The following is a 23,325-nucleotide window of genomic DNA, read 5'->3' as shown; positions in this document are numbered from 1 at the left end:
TCAACTGCGTATTGCATAGTCTGGGGGAAATGGAAGTATACTGCAGAACGTCGGGCTAGTGGCGCAATGGATAACGTGTCTGACTACGAATCAGAAGATACTAGCTTCGACTCTTAGCTAGCTCGTATAAGCTGTAGCCAGTAAATTCTTTGCTCATCATTTGCAAAACCACATCCCATACAAACTGCTCATCAAAGTAAATGTACATCTGGAAAGAACCAAATGATGGGGAAGAGGCATTTCATCATGTGCTAAACTAGGTCCAAGCCCTTTGATTTAAAGCAGTCACAGCTTTTATAGGCCTCTACTGCTCACTGTTCATCTTTCTTTACAAAACAACTTTCGTCCCCAAAGGACAGAATCAGCGGTGCTAGACATATAAGAAAGACTGTCATTTTGGAAACCCATGCAGATGAAATTGGACGACATTTGATATTGACAGTTCCAACTGTGCTATGACAACAAAGGATGCCCTGAGTACCACAAGTGGCGGTGATTGTTTAATGGTTAGTACTCTGCGTTGTGGTCGCAGCAACCCCATTTCATCATGTGCTAAACTAGGTCCAAGCCCTTTGATTTAAAGCAGTCACAGCTTTTATAGGCCTCTACTGCTCACTGTTCATCTTTCTTTACAAAACAACTTTCGTCCCCAAAGGACAGAATCAGCGGTGCTAGACATATAAGAAAGACTGTCATTTTGCAAACCCATGCAGATGAAATTGGACGACATTTGATATTGACAGTTCCAACTGTGCTATGACAACAAAGGATGCCCTGAGTACCACAAGTGGCCGTGATCGTATAGTGGTTAGTACTCTGCGTTGTGGTCGCAGCAACCCCGGTTCGAATCCGGGTCACGGCAGTAGTGCTGAGCTGATTTATGTATTTATTGATAAACATTTTTATCCATACGGTCATTTCCCAGACTATCAATACATAGTTGAAAGTAGAAGATATACGGGGTATAGCTCAGTGGTAGAGCATTTGACTGCAGATCAAGAGGTCCCCAGTTCAAATCTGGGTGCCCCCTGCACAGAACATACAAAATGCACATTATAAGTACACTACTCTTCAACGCATGCAGGCCTGTTGCAACCACATAAAAGTACTCAGTAAATCTGGTGGGAGGTCATTTTTTGACCCTCGAAATCAGGACTTGTCAACAAAGACCACAACTAGTTAGTTGAAACGCTTTGAGAACCGAGCTAATACTGCAGAACGTCGGGCTAGTGGCGCAATGGATAACGTGTCTGACTACGAATCAGAAGATACTAGCTTCGACTCTTAGCTAGCTCGTATAAGCTTTAGCCAGTAAATTCTTTGCTCATCATTTGCAAAACCACATCCCATACAAACTGCTCATCAAAGTAAATGTACATCTGGAAAGAACCAAATGATGGGGAAGAGGCATTTCATCATGTGCTAAACTAGGTCCAAGCCCTTTGATTTAAAGCAGTCACAGCTTTTATAGGCCTCTACTGCTCACTGTTCATCTTTCTTTACAAAACAACTTTCGTCCCCAAAGGACAGAATCAGCGGTGCTAGACATATAAGAAAGACTGTCATTTTGGAAACCCATGCAGATGAAATTGGACGACATTTGATATTGACAGTTCCAACTGTGCTATGACAACAAAGGATGCCCTGAGTACCACAAGTGGCCGAGATCGTATAGTGCTTAGTACTCTGCGTTTTAGTCGCAGCAACCCCGGTTCGAATCCGGATCACGGCAGTAGTGCTGATCTGATTTATGTACTTATTGATAAACATTTTTATCCATACGGTCATTTCCCAGACTATCAATACGCAGTTGAAAGTAGAAGATATAGGGGGTATAGCTCAGTGGTAGAGCATTTGACTGCAGATCAAGAGGTCCCCAGTTCAAATCTGGGTGCCCCCTGTAAAAAACATACATTTACTTTAGCCAGTAAATGACTTGTTTCCACTAACAAACACCACTACTCTACAAACTGCACATCAAATTAAATGTAGACAGCTCACAATCAAGAGCTGTTTACTCCTGAAAATCCTGCGTGTGGCCCTATATTTTGACTGATTTTATATCAAAGTATTCAGCAAACCTGTTGCCAAGGATCATCCATTTAGCTTGTTCCTAATTTTCGACAACAATACTCTACAAACTGCCAATCAAAGCAAATGTACATCTGATCAGAATCAAGTGAGGGATAAGTTGGGTGAATATATCTTTAACCTTTAGAGAAATTTTAGATCATGAAATTGCTACTGGTTGCCTGCAAAGAAATTGGTCTTAGGTCATGTAATGGCTAAACTTCTATTTTCCCTGATAAATAAGAGGGAGACATTACCCCACAAATTAGATAAATGTGTTACCTTCACTGTAAACAATAAGGTCTTACTTGGATTTGGATAAATCCAACCACAATATGGATACAATTTCAGTGGACCAAGAAATGTTTTACCCACGCTTCGTTAACATTTATGTCACTCTTTCTTTTGTTAAACACACTAATTTGTTTGTAAAAAAAGAAAGACAAAAAAGGTGTCTGTGTGTGCGTTAGTACCTGCAACATTGCCATGCTGTCATCGGTCTTGCCTCTTTGTGCTTCCAATTCCGCACCTTCAACCATCAAAAGGGCCTGAGTATCGATGTCTCCCCATCGTGCACATTCATCAAGACCCTCCTGTAGCAGCCGAGTTGCGTCTTCATTGACGTTCTTACCTTGAAAAAACAATCCCCCCCACACGTTTATATGCACACATCCTCACACACAGACACAGTGGTAACACTAGGCCCTCTGGGCATAATATACCATACCATATATCTTATGTGGAACAATGTAACGAAACAAGGTAAAGTAGCCCTCCATTTGCATTTTACAGTATACAGCCAGTACTAGTTTGCATAAGAGGGACAATTACTTATTGGTTTTGACATTTGTAATCATTGTGATGTTGGTCTAATTGTTTTAGCCTACAATACAGCAACCAGAAGAAAACAAATGCAGCACAAGTTATAATCAAACCTGGGAAAAGGGCAGAAGTGCCAGGGATGTGTGCAACCAGGCTGCGGACCAGAACCAGGCGGCAACGCAGCCATAGAGAGAGTCCAATTCTCTCACTGGCCTCAACTGCTCTGGGACAGTCTCCATGCCTCGGGTTTGACACACTGCAATCTTTAGTACCCTGTAGACAGGATATTACACATGTAAACACATGCACATGCATATACACACACACACACACACACACCATCTACAATCAATCACCATACTCGTGCCCCAGTGTGGTTATGTCCATATTTTACATGTTATTAAAATGATGACACTTTCATGTTGTTGTTGTCTAGGGTTTCATTGCAGGTGCTACTTGCTAATGTTGTCATGTTAGGAATGTTTATGACACAGTACACAGATAGGGATTTCAAGTTTGAGATTTGTTCAAAAAACAACTTATTTAATTCTGCAACCATATAAACATGGTACCCGTTCACTTCCAGTCCTGACATGTGGACTTTCAGACGCAGGTTTCTGAGAGCCATGTATGATTCCTTTCATCATTACAGGAGACGTCTGCAGCAGCACAAAGGAGGAAATTGCCATCTCAGAACTGAAGGAGGACATTCAAATGGTAAGGATAAGCATGACATAAATGTACATAAGCATGTAAATACACAAACACATAGCACACATGTATAAGGCTGCCGTACCTAAGTGCAGCATGCCCTTGTTGTAGGTATAGGTTGGCCTTTAGAAGATTGAACTCAATTGCCAGTTCCAGGTTCTCCATTTCGCTGCAGGATTGAGATGTCAGCTGCTGCAAAATGGAGTGCAACAAGGAGAACGCTCCTTCTAGCAAAAGGAACTACAACAGAGGAGATGACAGATATGAGCAAGTTGACACAAATAAGTTAGAAAAAAAAGTTGATCCATAGTTTCAGTAAGGTGCCAAGCATAAAATAACTCAATGCTGAAATTACAGTTAGTAGAAGAACCCTGAAGGAAAGACATGTTGTAAAATCCACAAGAAGTCTTACCTTTATCCTTTTTGGAGTGAGATCCTCCTTCTCAGTATCAAGGGTCAACACTTGTGGCTTTTCTGTCTTTAGACAGGAGCCCTTAGTGTCCAATCTGTCCTGTTCATGGTGTTTTGAGTTCACTGAATAACTTGTTATGCTGGCACAAGCTTCTTCTTCAACAAAATCTGAAAGACATTTCCACTGTATGCATAAAACGCTGTTTGATCAACAGACAGTCTTTTAGAATGAAATCAAATGAGTTGTATTTAAAGTAAATGTGAACGTGTACACAAATACGATACAGTATGATAAAAATTATTAACATCATGGAATGGGATTAGCGTTACAGGCCAGTGTATATGTAGATGCATTCTTGCAATATAAAATGACCTTCAAGTATTCCACCCACTAAATAACCAATCTTGAGGATAAAATAGTTATATTTTTTAAAGCAGCCAAGCATGCTTTAAAAGTAAACTGGAGAAATTGAGAACAAAAAAAGGGCATGTTCCTATGAAAAAAAGTAAATGTATATCAGTTTATTAGTATATATCCTAATCCTGTCCTAATGTTTTTGCACAGATGAAATGTATTTGGTTCAATGCAATCCAATGTGAGATGTGACTTATATCTATATAATAAATCCAACATAAATAACAGAGAGAAGAAAGTATTCGTGCTTACAGACCTGGCACAGGAGGGCCATGCACGGTGTTACTGAGTGCCAGGACTAGTTGAATACGAGCAAGGTTGAATCGCAGGCAAAATGTGGATCCATACAGCGTGCTGACCTCTGGAGCAAATTCACAGTTTACAAGTTCCTCCAAAGCCTAACAGGGGAAAAAAACAACCACACAAATTACAATAACTATATTTGTGTCATGATCGTGATTTTGTATATGCTGTTTTATTTTTAAGTGTTCACTCCCCCTTATGTCATGTCTAGTTGTACTTCCTGTCTGTGTTTTCCCTCTCTGTGATTGTTGATTTGTTCCTCCTGTGTCCTTTCACCTTGCCCTTGTGTTTTAACTTCTCTCCCCAGCTGTGTCTCGTTCCCCTCGTTTAGTGTCTGTGTGTGTATATATCCCTATATGTCCCAGTGTTCCTTGTCAGTTCATCATCTAAGTGTCACCCTTGCAGATGTCTCCCCGTGCTGTCCCGGTTTGTGTTTAAAGTTTTACTTTTTGCCTTATTTTGTAAACTTTTTGGAATAAAGCCCTCTTTTTGTTAATCTCCTCGTCTGCCATCTTGCATTTGAGTCCTCACCTTTTCCCCACTGTGACAATTTGTTCATTTGTCAAATATATTGCCGAAACAGCAGCAGAGCCAGATCAATAGTCAATTTTCTTTCATACTGCTAGAAGGGTGTGTAAGTATTTATGTTTGTGTGTATTTTTGTCTATATGAGTTTGTTTGGCTTATTTGGGTTTTCAAATGTAACATGAAGACCAAATGGCAGGAGGTGAGTTGGGGATATGAGGTGATTCTGTTATATTATAAAAAGAAAGACATTTGCTCCTGCACTTTAAAAACGGTGGCACTATGGTTATTCCTTTAAAGAATGATTTATGTGATTCTTCTGCGAATCGATTTGTGATCTAATTTTACATCTAAATTATAATACCTGATAGAACTAAAGAAATTCCCCCAGATCTTCAGAACCCTAAAGAATTCCTGTATAGAAAGTACCTCAGAATTGTCCAGGAGAGACTTGTTGCTGTAGAACGTCTTCACATTCTGCACAACAAGCACAATTTATAATATCCATTCAAAATATGGCATATATAAACAAAAAACATAACAATACTTTTAATACTATACAGAAGCAGTCTCCCTCTAACTAGGTTGAAAGTAACCGGTACACATATCTTGCCAAGCGATTGGAAGCATGTCTTCACATATTCAAATATGTAAAGATTCAGATTTACAGTATTATAAACACAAGGTCAAATTTGTAAAAAAAAAAAAAGTGTACATAAAAGAAAAATGTCTAATAGTGAGATGCAACACTACCAAAAATACCAGTTTACACAGGCTAAGAGAGAAAAAGGCAAAGAGGGAACATTTGTGAGTTTTTACTTGGAAATTGTCTTTAGCTGTGCAGTGTCCATAAGGCAGACTGATCCCTGTTCCTTGTGTGAGCTGAACTGCCTCCTTTACAGCTTCAGTGAACAGACACAGTTCAGTAAGGGCACGTATCTGCAGAAAACAGCAACCCAAACTGAAAACTCCACCAGAACCATGACAGGAAAAACATTTATATGTACGAATAGAAGAGAACACAAATTCTGACCTTAAGTATTTTTCCCTCAAGAGTGCGTTGGAAATCTTTGCACACAGTCCCCACAAAATGTAGGTAAAGAGCTAGTATGGGCAGAAGCTGAAATTACAAACCCGATTTAACAAGTCAGTTTTTTTTATTGCAGTTTAAAATGAGGACAGACAGATGTATGTGTGTACCGTGATGTAGTAGCCTGCAGTAAAAAGCCAGTGGCAGATGAAGTTAAGGCTGGTTACAGTGGTGCTGAGGTGAACCCTGTGGGGTTCGGAGAAAAGGTCGACTCCAGGGAGCAGCTCATCTCCGATGCTGTGACAGGCATACTGGATGTCAGCCTGAGGCTGAGCCAGGGAGCAACAAAGCACACACTAGGGAAGTAGCACAAACACACACACGCATATATAATAAAACAAATGATATACAGTCTTGAGAGCAAAACCTTCTCCTGTCATCATTTCCTCAATGGGGCATTTAGCAACAAAAGTAAAAACTATATTTGTGCGGAGAGAGATTAGCATCCCCTGGAAGTATTACCTTAAAGAGGTGAGCAGACATGAGACAGCACTTGGTCCGCTGGTTGATATCAGTTAAGATATACCTGTAGATCAAAACACACCCCTCAGGACCTAGATTTTAAAGATGTATGCTTGTCACACACACGAAAAAACACATCTAATCAATTAAACCTACTGTGCAATCTTAGCAGTGAGCCCAGCAGCCTGTAGACAACCCCAAATGCCAGCTTGTTTCAGGATTTGTTGCAGGGTGCCACCCATTAATGACACGCCATCCCATTTCTCTACAGCACCTGAGCTCTGTAAGGCACAATCTACAGCTTTACTCCAGTATGAGTGTGCTGCCCTGGAGAGAAAACACAGGCAGGAATGAAAGTGTTATGAAAATGAAATGAAAATCGTGAAAAGCTAAACTTACAGAATTTTGCTGTATAATTGCAGGTAAAAGCATACAATGAAACACACACACACTCTCGACAGATTCTAACCGTGTGTTTCCATTGTAGAACTGTAGGTTTCCCATTTCATGCAGTGCCAGAACTCTGAGGGAGTCATGATTGTTGGCCTGGAGATACTCTGAAGAAAAGTTAGATGGACATGGGGAAAAAAGTAAGACTTTTATGATCCTGACAGCCTGACACATACGTCATCCAGATATTCCAAGCTATCATCTTGCCATGTGGTCTGCTGGTACTCTCTATAACACATCTAACTCACTGTCCCCCACAACTACTTGTCAGTACATGCCTTCATAATATGTAGTGTGCTTTAGAAGTATTTTGTGCTCTTACTAATTGAGGTGGAGTATGCAGCACTGACAGTCGGCAAGTGGTCAGGGCTGATAGGGAGGATGTAGAGAGCATTTGAAGTACTGTAGTCCTCCTCGGTCAGGTCGCAAGGTTGAATGTTTGGAGAAGGCATAACAACGGGACTGAAATCCACCAGGCTTGCAGAATGGCTGATAATTCTGCTCTGACAGTGCTGCAACTGTGCCGCAACGCCTGGAGAGAGACACAAACCGTACAAACAGTGAGGGTTTAAAACAGTTGTTGCGTGAGTGAATGCGTTCGTACGTATGTCCAATAATTCAGCACTGAACTCACAGTGCTTGGTGTATGCATTAAGTTGCAGCAGTAATAAGCGACTATGCTGGAAGACTTGAAGACAATGTGGTCTTCTCTCAAGAGCTTGATGGTAAAAGCTCAGTGTGTCTTCTACATCCAAAGGAACACACACAAGGGACATGGAGTGCTGTATCTCTGCACCTTAAGACACAGAACATGTATGCATGAAAACATTATACATGCAAATGCAGTACACCCTTTGTACATTCCGCTCTGTGTAACATTTTGGTAATTTTGCACAATCCATCCCATAGTATCTCAACATTCCACCATTTCTATGTTATTTGTTAATATTTGAAACATTTCAATTGTAGAGCAGCTGACATAATTTACAACTTACTACAAAAAAATGGTATGTGATTAAAGTATTTTGACATGACAAGACAAGACATGAGGCTGGCTGTTCAAACCTTTAAGGTCAACTGCGTCTTGAGGAGTGGAGTTCATGAGTGGTGTTTTTTTGTGAATGGGCATTTGCTGAACAGGGTGAGGGGTCCACCCAATGAGCAGCTGGGAGCCTGCATAGCTCCTGTAAGTTACCTGAAATATATTTTTTAAAAGCACCTCACATATATACACAAAGTACAATCCACACGATGCATAAGTGTACACAAATAGATTAATAATGAGTTATTACACATGATGTGAATGTTTCTAGATTATGTGGTTCTGAATGATAACTGTTCAAGTTCAAGACATTTCATGCAAAGGCAAAAAAAACAAAAAAGTCTAAAATAATTAGGGTATTTCTTCTATTTTGCAGGGAAACACAATAGCATTTTTTAGAAAGTACTTGTTTTATTGGCTTGCTTTTCCTTGTTACTCTTTCATTTTGACTATAGTATCATGCAATGCTTGAACATGTTTTTGTGTGTGGGTTTGTGCTACCTCCTGGCCAGTGGCCTTCTGTGTCTTGACATGGTGTGGTTGAGGGACTGCAGGTCCTCCAAAATAACTAATCCTTTCAAGCAGCCTCCTCTGAGCAAGGACTAGTAGAGGAGTTACGATCAAGGCGTAACGTTCTCTGGGATAGATAGATATGCAGGTACACACACGCACAAAAAAAACAATGGGTACGTACTTTGTGATAGGTAATTCTTTGATCCAGATTTGCAAGAATATGACAATGTTAGGTTGTACAAAAGAGACGTTTTTTCCACTCAAATTCCCTTTAATGATAAGATCTCTAATCTTTACTTATCTCTGTCTCTGTTGAATTTAGCTCTACACAATTATTTATTATCAAATAATAGCTGCACTTTTAGATTTATGATAGAAATATAGTCTTTTCTTTGCGGGGAAACATTTTCTTACACACCGAGTGTATTTGTTGAAAACCAAGGCAAAGTGGGCCAGGCTTTCCCATTTCCCATTGTCATGGAGATGCTCCAGCGTGTGCAACACCAGGGTGCGGACCCAACGCAAGTCTACCTGGGTGCTGTCATCCAGTGGGGCTGAGAAGTGGAGACTGGACTCTAGTTCATCCTCAGTCAAGTCGCTGTCATACAAACTCCACAGCTTAAAGGGACAAATAGATAAAGATGACAGTCACCAACAGGACTGTGTCATGTTCACTTTGTAGCTGTAAATGTGTTTTTGCTCTGCTGACAAGACGCAGACTGTAGTGACAATAGCAACCATTGGTAGACTATAGATTGCAACACACCAGGGTTCCCACATGTTCTTAAAAATCTAATTCAATAACTTTCCAGGCCCAATTCCCTCAAATTCAAGGCTCCAACAGGGCATAGTAGTAACACGGATAAAGGTTAATTGTTGAGGACAGACAGATGTTTGATGTTAACTGTGATAGAGCTGATCATTTCTATAATGAGAACTAGCAGGCTTTACAGAAGCTCACAGACAACAATTAGAAAGAGAAAGGCTTGAATGTGTGAACACTTCTCAATCACAGCACAGAAAGAAAAAAAATAGCATGATAGAAACAATGACGTAGGACACACACATGCAGACAGCGTAACGTAGCCTTTTTACTAATGTTAAGTAAAAAAAAATATCGAAAGAATTTCAATTACTATTCTTGCACAAAAATCTAAAAATTCAAGCACTTTCAATGACCATGTCTATTTATGTATATTTTCAAACACTTTCAAGGCCTCAATTTTTTTCCCCTCAAATTCACCAACTTTCAAGGATTTCAACTCGTGGGAACCATGACACACTTTGCTATCCAGAGGGTGTGTGTGCGTGCGTATGCGTGTGCGTGTGCGTGCGTGTGTGTGTGTGTGTGAGATAGATAGATATATATACCCCAAGTCTGCTCAGCATGTCCATGATTAGGTCAGTAGCCAGCACCAGTAGTGGGGTGAGGGTGGTGTGCAGCTGGTCTGCTGTGAGGGGGGAAGGAAGTTCAAGCTCAGCAGCTCTCTGTACTAGGACAGTGATACTGCAGCTTTGGTCCCACAAAGTCTGACACACACACTGCAGAGTGGTCCAGTGGCTGCCACGATGGGCCAACACCTGGAAAATATTAAAGATAGATACATAAAATACAATACCTGGATTCTATACTTGTGTATGTTCATGTATGTGTGTGCAGTACCATGGCCCTTCGGAGATGTAAAGCAGCTTTGTTAAGCGAGTCCAGCAGCAAGGCAGCAGTGCGTCTGTGTGTCTCACTCCGCTGTTCCACAATTTGAGAGGAGTCCTCTCCCTCCTCACAACTCACCTCTGTGACAGAGTCATCCACTCTGATTGCTGGAAAAAAAGATTGAGACAGATGATGAAACACAGACCAGCTGATAGTTTTTCTTCTACTTTTTCAAAGAGTGTTCCTCACCCTCCTTTTTATTCTTTTCTTTGTGTGCAGCCACATATTCCCTAAGACTGGAGTGAGAGGTGTCTCTCTCTGAGACGACCTCATGTTTGGAAGAATACTGTGAGTTCCTCCGCACCAGGACACCAGAGTAAGCGAGAGAGAAACACAAGGGATCGAACTGCCTGTAACTGAAACAAAGTACATACAGAACATAATATTATAGGTATGAACACATAAATATAACACATATGCAAATTATTTATATTTTAAAAACACTAATCATAGCCATGGTGACTCCAAATGCAATATCTGACTTCAGATACCAAAAGCAAGACTAAATGTTTCCCAAAAAAGTTGCAATGCTGCTCAGGGCCAATCAGCAAAAGTATATATCTTAGTGTTGACATGTAATTGTAGGTAATGTAACTGATGTAAGCGATCAATAGTTCCCAGAAAGTAAAGGTGAAGTAAAGAAGCTGGTATCTTGTGAGTGAACCTGTGCTGCAGAGCTCCTCCATGCAGCTGGCACAGACCCTTGTAAAGCAGTGCTAAATGTGCTTGAGCCATGCTGTAGTTGAGTTGAGACTTCCACACTCTCTCCTCACAGCAGATGTTCCTCAGCTGAAACTGCTTCTTGAGGCGTTGCACTACAGACGACATCATGGTTAGCAGGTTCTCCACAGTCTGCATGTCCCTACAAACACATGGATAGAAGTCTAGTTCACACGTGGTTATGTGAACCCACACGTATAATTTTACACAAACACAGACAGATAAACACAACACACACATACACACGCACACACTGTTACCTGTTAGTTCTCACTCTCTGAAGCATGCTCGGTGGCATTTTCTGCTTTAGCTCCTTTCTTGTATCATCGTGTGACGGTGTGTTCTTGTTCTGCTACAAAAAGCAGCACAAAGTAAATGGACGCGGGATACATCGAATTAAGAGCAATCCACAAGGGATTTGTAGAACATATGGCTTCACAGTAGGCCAGGGCTACCTTATTTATATCAGAAACCAAGACACTTTGTTCCACATAAAAAAATTGGCTCTCTGTTTGTGCTCCTGTTAAGGAGTTTAAAAGAGCTAATATGCAGTATCAGTAGCAACAGACAAGTTTCTTGCTTTAACTTTACTTTAAATCATTATTAAGTAAATGTTGATTGCACAACAAAAAAAACAAAATGCAGTTTGTCCTGAGCAGTGTTGCCAACACTTTTCCAATGAAAGAAGCTTACACAAGTTCCAAAAGTTGCTTTGCATATTGGCGACATCATAGCGCATTTATTTGCATAAAGCTTAGTGGTGTCAGTTGCAGAGAGTAAGAGAATCGGTGCTGTTGGCTAAAGAGCCGTGGACTGCGATTACTCAGAGCAGTATTTCTTGCTTTTTCCCTGATTTCCCTGTCTAAGTAAATCGCTAAATTTAAAAAGTTGTCTATTGCCACTTTAAAACAGTTTTACATAAGTAAAAATAGATAATGAAGATTCCCATAGCTCATCTTCAAACAAGAGGGTAGCCACCTCAGCTGCTTGGTAGATCATTGTCCATAAAGTATAATGGTAAAAAAGTATTTGCATTGCACAGATGTTCAAGATATTGTTTGTCCTTGTGTATTTACATGTTTGTTTTGGGTATTTGTGTGATATAATTTTTACCTGTGGCAGTTCATTTCCTTTCTGAGCCTTAGCACTTGTTCTTCTTTTACTCTGACTGTTTCCCTCCAAACATTTTGTGGACAGTCCCATCACCTCGTCACGCCTGGAAAAGAGAGAACCATTCACAAGTCTTTCTCAGCATAGACAAAACAGTTACAATCTGTAATACAGTGCAGTATGATCCATATGTAAGTGGTTAGTAATGCCTTGTTTTATGTTTTGACTTTAACAGTATTAATTTGAGAATGAAAGGACACAATGATTATGAAATTAAAGCTGAAATCTTTGTTAACATTTCTTTTTTTTAAATCAGCAAAGAGGTGAATAGTAAAAGCACACCTGGAAAGAAATTCCAACATGCTTTGCCCCCACTTTAACACAAGTTCTAGGTAGCCTTCTTCCATGGTTCTCCGGAGAAGTAGTGCCGCAAACTCAATAAAATATACCTTGCGTCTGACCTTCATCACTATAAAAACGCACACACAAAAACACAGGTGTCAATGAACAAGAAAGATTATTCATTAGAAAAGTATGTGAGTGTGTGCTACTTACCATCTTGATAGGCATCCTTTAATGCACCGTTGGAGATCAGATTATAAAATACGGTGGGATCCTCACAGTCAGTCAGTGGGCGTGCCATCTCTACAGAATAAAAAATAGTTGAGCAACATGGAGTTTTAGAGAAAATATTATTTGGAGTGACTACAATATCATCTATTATGCCTGACAAAGTTGAACAATTACTAAACTTGTTGAGAGACTCAAGCAACAACTATATTTTAAATTGAGTATTCCTAGAAAGATGCGTTACCTTCTAGTGTTACTTTTGGTGAATAAGTCTACTTTATCAAGTAGGTACTATTTTGATGCCAAAATGTTGAAATATTTTCAACAAACATGTCTTGAATTACTTATAAAAAGGCAGACACTGTTAACTTCTTGCTTTACACACCACTTTGTTTTCAACGTTCTTGCATTTTTAAAAGATCAATGAGACCGTTGTGTAAGTTTCTTTGTGCTACCATTGTCAGCTGTGAGAGCTGCTTCAAATGTGATTCCTTTCTTGTTCTTCAGATGCAGTGCTTTCAGCTGAAGACTTGTCTTCGTTTCACTGTAGATTGCAGCATGATCTCTCTTAGACTACACACACACACACACACACACAGACACACACACACACACACACACACAATTCTTCATCTTGTGTATATTAAAAAGTATTTAATATCAGTTAAAGTCTTGTTAAAATCTGACAATATAGTATGTATCTTTTTCATTAAATTTTATGATCTTAAGTTATTCTAAGAGTGAGGCTTGATTATGCTCCTTACAGCCATAGCTTTATTGGCAAGTCTACTGATCTGCAGCTGGGCATCATAGACCTCTTGGAGCAGCCTGCGACCACAGTCCATCACCACAGAAGCCATCTGATGCTCCCTGAGCACACGTAATGCCTGGTCAGGAAGGTTAAAGGATGAAAAATTATTTTCTGCAAGGCTCCTGGTTAGTTATCATTTGGGATATAGTATATATGGTACACAAGTAAATATTATTGCATGTCCTATGGATTGAATTTTTTTAATTGTGACACAACTACAAATCTTGAAATGGTAACATTGACAGTGTGGACGTGTATTTTTGCCACAATAAAGGTTTAAGCTTATGCAAGTTAAGAGTTTATGCTTAAGTTTTAGCATGCAGCTCAAACACACAAAGTTTTCAAGAGCGCTGAAACTTCTATTGTGTGCACACACATAAACAGTTTGAGCTGTGCATAAAGACATGTCGACTACCTTGGACAGGTAGTAGGTGATGCAGGCTATCATGTGCATCAATGACTCTGACGTCTTGCTGGTCCATTTTTGTTTGAGAAGATCCAAATTCTCCTCCAAAACTATCAGGCATTTCTTTAGCACCTGCACATCACAACACAGACACATGCATTAATACACATAGCTATGAACTATTTAGAGTTTGTATTATTTTACATTGTTAACAAAGTAAGGTTGTCGCTTGTAGGACAGAATATTAAGACTTATATGGATGAGGTATTGCATACCTGAACAACAGGGTCGCAAGTGATCTGATGGAAGATTATTGGTGCCAAGAGGCCATAACAGCTAACTGCAGCTTGCACAGCAGCGCTGCCGTCATTCAACCACATTGCCAGGTCCATAGCCACCAGCATTCGCTCACACTCAGCCAGTCTGGCCTCCTGCATACACACACATGCACATTGCATTTATTTATATTCATGTCATTTTAAGAGTTATAACCTTTGTTCACATCAATACAAGCAAAAAAGGGACATACACTTTCACACTGTGATGCTACTAACAATGATAACTACCCAACAAACAGTATACTCTTTGTGTCATTCATTGTGGAAAATAAATACTGACTATACTGTACATGCACACATCTCTATCCAGATGCTTTTTTTTACCTGTTCCCAGATAAACGGTCCATTGACTCCGAATGAGTTACAATAGAGCGATCCCTGCTGAATGTTTATGTCTGTCTCAATGAAGATGGAAGTGAGGAACAACTGACACAGGTGAGGAGAGGAGTGTTGCAGGGTCTGGACACACAGCCTTCAGCGTGGTAAATGGGGATAGAGCAAAAGGAGATTTGCAAATGCAAAGAAATACAGACTCATTGACTTAAACTGTGTGGACGTGATTCCCTCCTCACCTTGTGTTAGCGAGTCTATTCTGTGTGCTGTGGGATCCAGGGTCAGGGTAGGTATAGTGGGTCCACAGTTCTCTGCAGGCTCTCTTTGCTACGGCATACTGCTCTGTTTGAAATGCAACCTTAGGAAGGAGTCAAAAATACCAAAACCATAATCTTGCTTTTTCACTGGCTGTGTGGGAAACAGTATTAAGGTATCAGTTTGGCATAGGCCGTAATCCCAACAATGAGCACTGTGAGAGTCAGTGTTAATCTTTATAATGCCTACAGGCTCTCCAGCCGACCCTACACCCAAATAAGGCAGCATGTACATCACAGTTTCCGTCCACATGTCTCTCAAGATTTCAATGTCCCTGACAAATGTTTACCGAGCTTAAAAAAACAATTGATAGCAACTGGAGCCAGCAAGTGATGAGGGTGGTGACGTGATCTAGTACCAAGTGTGCGTAGTGTACCTGTGCCAAGTGAGCCCACGTTGAGAGCAGTGGTAATGGCAAGGATGCCAGCAGTGGGAACGTTGACCCTCCTATAGTGTTGCCCAGTAGCTTTCCCTGGCTGTTGTAGGCTGCTACAGCAAACACATACTTCTGGTTGGGCTCTAGCCCCTCCACCGACAGCACGCACTCACCATATACTGCTGGTACCTGGACACAAACAAAGTCAGACTTACTAGAATGGGCAAACACCAGACCATACAAGATGACAAAGATGGACCTGACACGCTTGTGTGAAAGAAAGAAATTGTACCATATTTCCAGTTCCTGGCAGGCTGCAGTCTCCAAGGCGGACCTTTCGGTTAATGCCCTCAGCTGGACGACCGCAGAGCTGGTACCAGCACACCTGGAAAGAAAGAAGAAAAATGAACAAATAGAAAATGATTTTAAAAAGTATATAAATTATGTTGGATCATTTGCTATTGTAATATTGTATATGTTATTAGATTAGTAAATTAAAATCTCACTTGTCCCTCCAAGTTATAAGGTGCTGGGGCAAAGGTTAAGCAGTGGTCAGTACGTGAGAGCAGCATGGGGGGAGGTGGAGGGTTTTCTTCTTTCTCTTTCACCCCTTTATCTTTGTTTTCAGCTTGAGTCTTAGGGCTCGTCAAAAAATACAGTTTTCTCTCTTCCACCCCTGCTTTCTCGATCAGGGTGAAGGCCTCCTGGCAAGAGCACACGGGCAAGCCAGTTGAATATTTGTTACACTTTATGAAGCTCACCTCAATCACAAGTAAATGTGCCATTGAGGCCTGAAGTAAAAGGTTAAAATTCCAACAATTGACAACACTTAAGCTCACTGTTAAACCCATGTTAACCCTAACAGGGTATTGGCTCTGTGTATATGTTTACATTTGAATAAATTAATTTAATTTAAAAGTAAGCATATTCTGCATCCATTTTTACACAAATGTACATGTACACGTTTGCAGATAAACATACACATTACTTGGTACATTTTTTACATTACATGCTGTATCTAAGAAAGTGTGAATGTGTAACCTCGAGCAGACTCTTTGTTTTGTTGCTGTTATTTGGCTCCATGTTGTTGTACGCCAGCAAGGCTTTCTGGATCAGGAAAAGAGCTTTGGACACTTTGTTCTTCTTGATCCGATCCAACAGTTCAGACTCTGCGACTAGACACAAACAACAAAGTCCCAGGATAAACCACAATATTCAACCCATTATTTGTGTCTCCCATTAGGCATGATTTATTGGCTGACGTACAATGTTTAAATCAATATTATTTTGGAACATTTACACTGATCACTAATCACCAAAGATGACTTATTGTCAAAAATGTCCACTTCTGTTTTTAAATCAGCAATCACTGGATCAAGAATTTCCCTCTTTTTATTCATGTTAAATTGAGTACAAACTCAATGTAGGCAAAAATCACCAATGAGTAAAGTTGTCAGTGAGGCTGAGTCTGACCTGCATTTAGTTGCAGCAACTTGAGGGAAGCCCGTTGGTGGATGATGTCTAGCTCTAGATGAAGGTCTGTGGCCAGCAGGAATACACATGTGGACTGAGTGTGTCGAGAGCTTTTAATATCTGATTCTGCCTTAGTTTCCTCTTCTTTGTTGTTCTCACTCGTTTCATCTTCTTCATTTCCCTTTTCTGAAGTTATCAAAAAAGATACGGAGGGAGACGATGGAGGGTGGGGACTAAATTTCTATCAGAATAAGAGGAAAACAGATTTTTACTAACACTCACCCACTGTATTTTCTCAACTTACACTGATTTTTGTTAATGTTCTCCTCTTACAATACAGTGTATCGTAGGCAACATCTGGCTTAGAATGGCGTAAAATTAAAGAGTGTTGGACAGGTTGACTGCATACCTGCACAAAGGCAAAGTCAGTGATTGCTGAACAATCTTGGGGCAACAATGTAGCTACACCCTTTGCCAGAGCTCTAAGACCCTCCTCCACCACCTCACACACCTTCTGGAGCAACTCTGTACTTGAACTCTGCAAGCACACACAAACACACACTTTGGATGATGCTTTAAAAAAAAGAAATGTTCATCACATGCATACACTTTATATGATAATAAATAATAGACAGAATTATCATTTGATGCTATGCCATAGACAGTCAATCCATTCACATACCTCAAGAAGAGAGAAAGAGTTTGGCGTCACATCGTCACAGTTTGCTTTACGAGCTCCTAGCCATAAGACATTGGAATAATAATATTGTCACAGCTATAATGAACATGACGTGTACATGTGTGTGTGTGTGTGAGTTTATCTAATATCAAATACCAGAGAGATATTCTATGAAACACAAGATGCAGTACAAAAGATGCATGATTTCAGCCATCATACAGACTGAAACAGGGCAAATGGTAGAATCTATTTCCTCACCAATGCATTGATTGCTGCGTTCAGCTGCACTCTCTAGCAGGATGGCCAATGTGTGGATCATCTCTGCCGTCATTATGCAGTCAACAGTTGCCAGATCACAGGCAAAAGCCACCTCACACAGCATAGACAGACAGCACAGACACTGCAAACATGTTACATACACATGAAAATAACTACATTAAACATACTGTGAACATTTTAAGTAAATATAAGTCCAAAATTACATTTATAAGAAATGATATGCTCACTGTAGAGCTTAAAAGTAGCAGTTTTATATTTGAATTTAACTTGTTCCTATCGCCCTGAAAGTCAACAGATTCAGTAATGCTTACCTTTTAAAATACATACCTTGTCGTAATGATGTACCTTCTCAAGGTAGAGTTGAAACTCTAGATTTTGCAGCTGATGCCTCTGGATCACCTGCTTCACTTTACCCCACAGAAATAACAAAACATCCAAAACCAGGTCTCCATCTGGCTGCAGCTTATACACAAACACACACATAACATTATATAGACACTAAAAATTAACTGTAATTTTTGAACTAACTGTAATCGTAGTCCTTGGTGAGATCAACACCAACACAAACAATAACACAGATAACATAGAAACTTACAGGAGCAGAGCCACAAACACACTTGTGCAGGGTGTCTACCAGGCCAATGAACTCATCACTCATTGAGAATGAAGTCCTGTGTCTGTCTGTTGGAAACATCAAACAACATGACCACATTTTAATTCTGAGATAACTGAAATCAATGGTGGATATTTTGTGATCAAGTAAGCCCAATGTTGAGCAAATAATCAATGCTAGATTATGAACATGAAATCTCAAAGTATGTTGGCTAATATTTGACAGGAAGTAACTTAGTAGAGAGATACTCATACATTTGACAGCAGCTTGGCAACACAGTAAAATAATCAACCACAAGGAATAAAGGAAAATAAACCAGAAGGTTGTTCAAGGATCAATGAAGTCTGGGCAACAACAATAGATGGTTTATGATAATCCTTTGTGTACAGGTTCTATTAATCCATTATCTACATAAAGGTTTAGAGTATGTGGAACACTTTCACTTTTGCTACCATCAATCATGTTGTCCTCCCTCGCATGACTCCTCTTTGACGACAGCAGACTGAAACTGTCAAGTAATGCAAGATCAAGCTCTGCCCTCCTGAATGACTGACTTTCCACACCCTGCCACAGAGAGACACACAGAAAAGACCATTCAGAGACACAGGACACATTAAACTCAACATAAGAATACACAAGTGAGAACTGATAGAAATGGAGTGTGTTCCTTTGTTTATGAATAATAGGATTATTGTGTGCTACTCACAGACAAAACCTGCAGCATCTCTCTGGAAAGTTCAGTGAAAGCATCTGGCTGCTTGTACTGAAACAACATCTTAAGAAACCTCATTGCAGACATGATGGGTATTTTGTTTCCTCCTAGCAACACAAGACATCATATTACTTCATGATGAAGAGCTGTACATGTTGATTGTAATGTGAGAAGATAAAAAAGCAAAAAGCAAATAGTTACTAACCTGTAATGGCTAAATCCATTAGAGTTGATGTTGATGTCAGTGCAGAGAGATTCACTAGAGACTCACTAGTAGTTGTGACTCCTTCACAAACAGGGACATACAAGAACATTACTCAATACACAAAGTGAGCATTATTCACCTTAAACACCCAATTAAGTTTTCTGTTATGTGTTTATTTTTACTAACCAGATAATATACTGAGGCCAGCAGACAGGAGTTCCAGGATCACCTCTTGAAGCTCTGGTTCATCTGGCATCTTTGTCTGCAGGGGGCTTCTGGTACTGTCCCAAAGTGCTTCCAAGATGCCAAAGAACTGCGCTGCACTGCTGTCAAACAGGCCCATTAGCATGCGCTCTGTTGTAGTACGAGGCCATGGCCCCTACAGTAGATACAGGCAGGCATACAAGGAAACTTAAGGATGAAATCTAACACTGAATATTATGATACAGTGTGACAGTAAAGTTGCTCTTATTACGTTTGGTATGTCCTTCAGGGTGTTTTTGGTTTTCATTTTGAACATGGGTTTGGGTCTCCTTCTGGCCTCAAACACTGCACACTTAAACATCATAGCAGCGAGCTGAAGAAAGAACATGTGAATCACCATTTTTCTTTATAAACCAAAAAAGAGCACATCAAGATTGTAAAGGCAAAAATAACAAATTGTTAACTTGGGAACAGAAAGTCACAAGAAAATTCCTACATATTCAGAGGGCAATAATCTGTATGTGTGAATGATCTCCACTCTCTAACATTGTATCACAGTAACAGTATTAAGAGTATTTGGGTAAGAGGAGTCTCCTGCCTTGATAGAGGCTTCTTTATAAGCTCTCTGAGTGTCTCTGGTGGCAGGAACTTCACTCTGCTTCTCCAGCTTTGCTAGCTCGTTGATTTTGCCAAGGGCTCTCTTGGCAAATTCCTGAAAGCATTTGAACGCACACAAACAACCCTATAAATGGGGACTAGGACTTCCAGATTAATTCAGAAATTCAGATTAGGAAACATTTTCTATGTGATTTTAATATGTGGATTCATTTTCATACAAAGCCATTTCTTTTGGACAGTGCTATCTTAAATCAGCAGATAGATTTTCATTTTACAGTCCTAGTTAATATTCTGTAAAGCAGATTAACACCAAAAAGACAGCAAAATGCGGACCAACAGGTGGCAGTTGGTGTTTATAATGTATTATATCAGCCTGTGAATATTCTGTTAACAACACAATAATTGTATGCTTTTAAGTGTCTGACTCCAGATGACGTGTGTCTCTTACCTCCGCCTGCACAGCAGCCTGGTTGTCATAGTAACAGTGGCAGACAGCACAGTAGAGTGTGACAATCCATGGCAGATACTTAGCAGTCATCAGAGGGATGGACAGCTCTAAACTGATGCTTGCCCACAGAAGGTACTCCAGTGCCTGGACAGGATCATAAATGTTGGTATAAAGGATCACAACACAATTATATCTACATTACAAATCACACACATGTTTGGTTGTATCACATAATTCATTAGGTAAATGTAGCACTCAGTTTTAGGAGTCCCATGTTCTATTGCTGAGAGAGGGAGGTTAAGGACACCAATCACGTGCAGAAGAGAGTGAATCCCTGAAAACTCACATAATTTGGACAAACCACATTAACCAATTAAATGTTTTTTTTTCTCCCAGTGCCTCATTATAAACACTTGCAAACATGTTCGTCACATACCATTTCTCACCCTTACCTTTCCATTTAGAGTGAATCAGAAATGGCAAAAACAATCTTTTGAAGAAGCTCTTTGGAAGGTGAGCAGTATCTAACAGTTGCAAGAAATACAGTAGCATAGGTCCCATCTATCATCTATATCTACGTACCTGTGCACTGCAATTCATGGTCATCAGGTAACGGCAGAGGGTGTAGATGTGTAATGAACCTGGAAAAGATTAAATAGAAAAAGGTTAATTGAACAGTAAAATATCAAAAACAGTAGAATTCTGTAATTTATCACTTCACTTTAAACAACAAATTAAATATCATGTCTTAGATGTCATTTTCACTAAATCTTACTCTTGAAATACCAACATATTTCTGGGAATAGTAGGGTACCATTGGGAGGTTATTATTTTGACAATAAGAAATCACATTAGCTTTGTTCACAAAGTACACTTAATGGATTGCATCTAGAACCTCACACACCCACCCTTTGGGGCATAGTATGTTCAAAATCAATCAATCCTGTCTCACACTTTGACAACTGAATTTGTTCTTCCAAAAACATTCTGTCAAACAAAAACAAAAAATGGACAAAACTATATAAGTGTACTAATATACCATTATATATTTGCCAGCAGAGGTGCTCATGTTGCTGAAACGCCTGCATCATGATCCTGATGAAGTTCAGCACATGCAACAATTTACAAAGTCCCTTCTGGCTGAGGACGCTGTGACTTTTCTCCTGCTCAAATATACACAGGGCACAGCCCTGCATTGCACGGACCTACAGACACAAACACACACATATACACTGTAGATATATATCCAGGAACAAACATCTCAAAATATCAATGACCTTTCTTCACATCACAAAACTTCTTAGTAATACAAAACAACAAAGTACAACAAGCACAGCATTAGTTTCACTTCAATCAGACTTTGAATAGTAAACATATCACACACAGCAACCCACTGCACACAGGCTCACATAGTACAGTTTACCTTCATGGCAAAGGTATCTTGGTCTGTATCAAAACCTTCAGGGAAGAAGCAGGCCATGAAGTGGTCCACATCTGTGATGTCAGTTATGTTCACTGAGTTGAACTGCAGCAGATGGAGACTGTAGCCCTGCCAAAGAGCGAGCTGGTACAACTACAAATCAAGAGGAGTGGGAAGAAAAACGTATGTCAACTGTGAATGGGTGTTAATGTGCAGAAGACACCTGGGGCAATCAGTTTTAGAATAAGAGTAAAAACAATATATTGGCAAATTATTGGACCAATGATGAATTCTGAGGAGAGTAAAGAGGCCAGGAGTGGCAAACAAGAGGCTGTTTACATTGAATAAAGCAGGCAAATTGTGTAGGCCCAACAACCAATGGAACAATTTCTCTTTTCCATCCTTTTAAAACAATTAACTATAGCTGTGGAAACCAAATATTAGCAGGTATACTAGGCTATTGTGAATTACCTTTATCCCAAAGAGAAAATCTGCAATCTGCAACATGCGCTCCTGGTACACCTTTGAAGGCAGTCGATGTTTGTACTTTTTCCATATGTTCACCAAGATTGTAATCCTTCAAAATTTAAATCAAATTAAAAACAGGGTAATGTTAAATGTGATAAAGCCAGACTGACAAGACAACACTAAAATATGTTTGACTCACTATGTATGTAATATAAAATTTACTCAAAGTTATAGCACCTGTTCCATTGGATGTGCATCAGTCATACCACAATTAACTCGACTGACAATAATTCAGAAAAGATTGGGTACTCCTAATGGAAAGGTGGAATTAAAGAGGACATATCTGATATCCCAATTGGCTGTTTGCACACTTATGACAACTAATAAACGTCCTAACGTAAACAAATAGCTTATTAATAGCTAAATAGACTATAAATAAGCTACAACTTTTGGCATAAAGCTTGCTATTGGTGTAGCTATGCTAACTGTTTCGCTTACATTAAACTAGCTGGCTAAATAGACCTTTAATTAGCCAGCTAACGCTACGTTATCTCACCCTTTAGCATGGGAGTCGTTGTCTCGGATGGTCGAAGAAGCGACTCGTCTCATCAGCGTTATAAACGAGCTAATGTCCCGTTCAAAGGTTAAAACAACTGGGTTTCTTTTATCAAGTTTCCCGTAATATGAAGCTGGTAAGTCCAT

The 23,325-nt window shown here is 39.8% G+C and overlaps 1 protein-coding gene and 3 non-coding genes across 4 annotated transcripts in view; 3 read left to right on the top strand and 1 right to left on the bottom strand.

The window, feature by feature from the left end:
• The window catches only part of cfap54 (cilia and flagella associated 54), a 66,919-nt gene extending 43,594 nt beyond the window's left edge, over nucleotides 1-23,325 (bottom strand). Inside the window, exons 1-54 of the mRNA XM_029448352.1 lie at nucleotides 23,180-23,325; nucleotides 22,627-22,732; nucleotides 22,159-22,308; nucleotides 21,775-21,940; nucleotides 21,318-21,376; nucleotides 20,736-20,879; nucleotides 20,268-20,381; nucleotides 19,941-20,042; nucleotides 19,652-19,844; nucleotides 19,466-19,546; nucleotides 19,255-19,367; nucleotides 19,001-19,112; nucleotides 18,531-18,616; nucleotides 18,263-18,397; nucleotides 17,915-18,056; nucleotides 17,660-17,715; nucleotides 17,387-17,515; nucleotides 16,978-17,218; nucleotides 16,546-16,679; nucleotides 16,011-16,208; nucleotides 15,797-15,889; nucleotides 15,505-15,693; nucleotides 15,053-15,171; nucleotides 14,805-14,952; nucleotides 14,418-14,573; nucleotides 14,152-14,274; nucleotides 13,690-13,812; nucleotides 13,381-13,498; nucleotides 12,911-13,000; nucleotides 12,698-12,824; nucleotides 12,359-12,461; nucleotides 11,506-11,597; nucleotides 11,190-11,387; nucleotides 10,715-10,881; nucleotides 10,478-10,632; nucleotides 10,186-10,395; nucleotides 9,233-9,432; nucleotides 8,803-8,938; nucleotides 8,325-8,454; nucleotides 7,894-8,055; nucleotides 7,582-7,791; nucleotides 7,279-7,366; nucleotides 6,966-7,136; nucleotides 6,810-6,873; nucleotides 6,458-6,643; nucleotides 6,291-6,377; nucleotides 6,077-6,196; nucleotides 5,687-5,734; nucleotides 4,686-4,827; nucleotides 4,016-4,182; nucleotides 3,689-3,843; nucleotides 3,465-3,588; nucleotides 3,006-3,165; nucleotides 2,544-2,701 (exon numbers count right to left, since the gene is read on the bottom strand). Of these exons, the coding sequence (XP_029304212.1) occupies nucleotides 2,544-2,701; nucleotides 3,006-3,165; nucleotides 3,465-3,588; nucleotides 3,689-3,843; nucleotides 4,016-4,182; nucleotides 4,686-4,827; nucleotides 5,687-5,734; nucleotides 6,077-6,196; nucleotides 6,291-6,377; nucleotides 6,458-6,643; nucleotides 6,810-6,873; nucleotides 6,966-7,136; nucleotides 7,279-7,366; nucleotides 7,582-7,791; nucleotides 7,894-8,055; nucleotides 8,325-8,454; nucleotides 8,803-8,938; nucleotides 9,233-9,432; nucleotides 10,186-10,395; nucleotides 10,478-10,632; nucleotides 10,715-10,881; nucleotides 11,190-11,387; nucleotides 11,506-11,597; nucleotides 12,359-12,461; nucleotides 12,698-12,824; nucleotides 12,911-13,000; nucleotides 13,381-13,498; nucleotides 13,690-13,812; nucleotides 14,152-14,274; nucleotides 14,418-14,573; nucleotides 14,805-14,952; nucleotides 15,053-15,171; nucleotides 15,505-15,693; nucleotides 15,797-15,889; nucleotides 16,011-16,208; nucleotides 16,546-16,679; nucleotides 16,978-17,218; nucleotides 17,387-17,515; nucleotides 17,660-17,715; nucleotides 17,915-18,056; nucleotides 18,263-18,397; nucleotides 18,531-18,616; nucleotides 19,001-19,112; nucleotides 19,255-19,367; nucleotides 19,466-19,546; nucleotides 19,652-19,844; nucleotides 19,941-20,042; nucleotides 20,268-20,381; nucleotides 20,736-20,879; nucleotides 21,318-21,376; nucleotides 21,775-21,940; nucleotides 22,159-22,308; nucleotides 22,627-22,732; nucleotides 23,180-23,325 (7,326 nt within the window). The remainder of the gene's footprint in view (nucleotides 1-2,543; nucleotides 2,702-3,005; nucleotides 3,166-3,464; nucleotides 3,589-3,688; nucleotides 3,844-4,015; nucleotides 4,183-4,685; nucleotides 4,828-5,686; nucleotides 5,735-6,076; nucleotides 6,197-6,290; nucleotides 6,378-6,457; nucleotides 6,644-6,809; nucleotides 6,874-6,965; nucleotides 7,137-7,278; nucleotides 7,367-7,581; nucleotides 7,792-7,893; nucleotides 8,056-8,324; nucleotides 8,455-8,802; nucleotides 8,939-9,232; nucleotides 9,433-10,185; nucleotides 10,396-10,477; nucleotides 10,633-10,714; nucleotides 10,882-11,189; nucleotides 11,388-11,505; nucleotides 11,598-12,358; nucleotides 12,462-12,697; nucleotides 12,825-12,910; nucleotides 13,001-13,380; nucleotides 13,499-13,689; nucleotides 13,813-14,151; nucleotides 14,275-14,417; nucleotides 14,574-14,804; nucleotides 14,953-15,052; nucleotides 15,172-15,504; nucleotides 15,694-15,796; nucleotides 15,890-16,010; nucleotides 16,209-16,545; nucleotides 16,680-16,977; nucleotides 17,219-17,386; nucleotides 17,516-17,659; nucleotides 17,716-17,914; nucleotides 18,057-18,262; nucleotides 18,398-18,530; nucleotides 18,617-19,000; nucleotides 19,113-19,254; nucleotides 19,368-19,465; nucleotides 19,547-19,651; nucleotides 19,845-19,940; nucleotides 20,043-20,267; nucleotides 20,382-20,735; nucleotides 20,880-21,317; nucleotides 21,377-21,774; nucleotides 21,941-22,158; nucleotides 22,309-22,626; nucleotides 22,733-23,179) is intronic.
• trnah-gug (transfer RNA histidin (anticodon GUG)) lies at nucleotides 791-862 on the top strand. Its single transcript has one exon. It is a non-coding gene; the product is annotated as a tRNA-His (tRNA).
• On the top strand, nucleotides 959-1,030 carry trnac-gca (transfer RNA cysteine (anticodon GCA)). Its single transcript has one exon. It is a non-coding gene; the product is annotated as a tRNA-Cys (tRNA).
• On the top strand, nucleotides 1,829-1,900 carry trnac-gca (transfer RNA cysteine (anticodon GCA)). The gene has a single exon. It is a non-coding gene; the product is annotated as a tRNA-Cys (tRNA).

The sequence above is a fragment of the Cottoperca gobio genome, chromosome 14, assembly GCF_900634415.1.
Source record: "Cottoperca gobio chromosome 14, fCotGob3.1, whole genome shotgun sequence".
NCBI lineage: Eukaryota > Metazoa > Chordata > Actinopteri > Perciformes > Bovichtidae > Cottoperca > Cottoperca gobio.
This window is presented reverse-complemented; position numbering and strand designations above follow the sequence as displayed.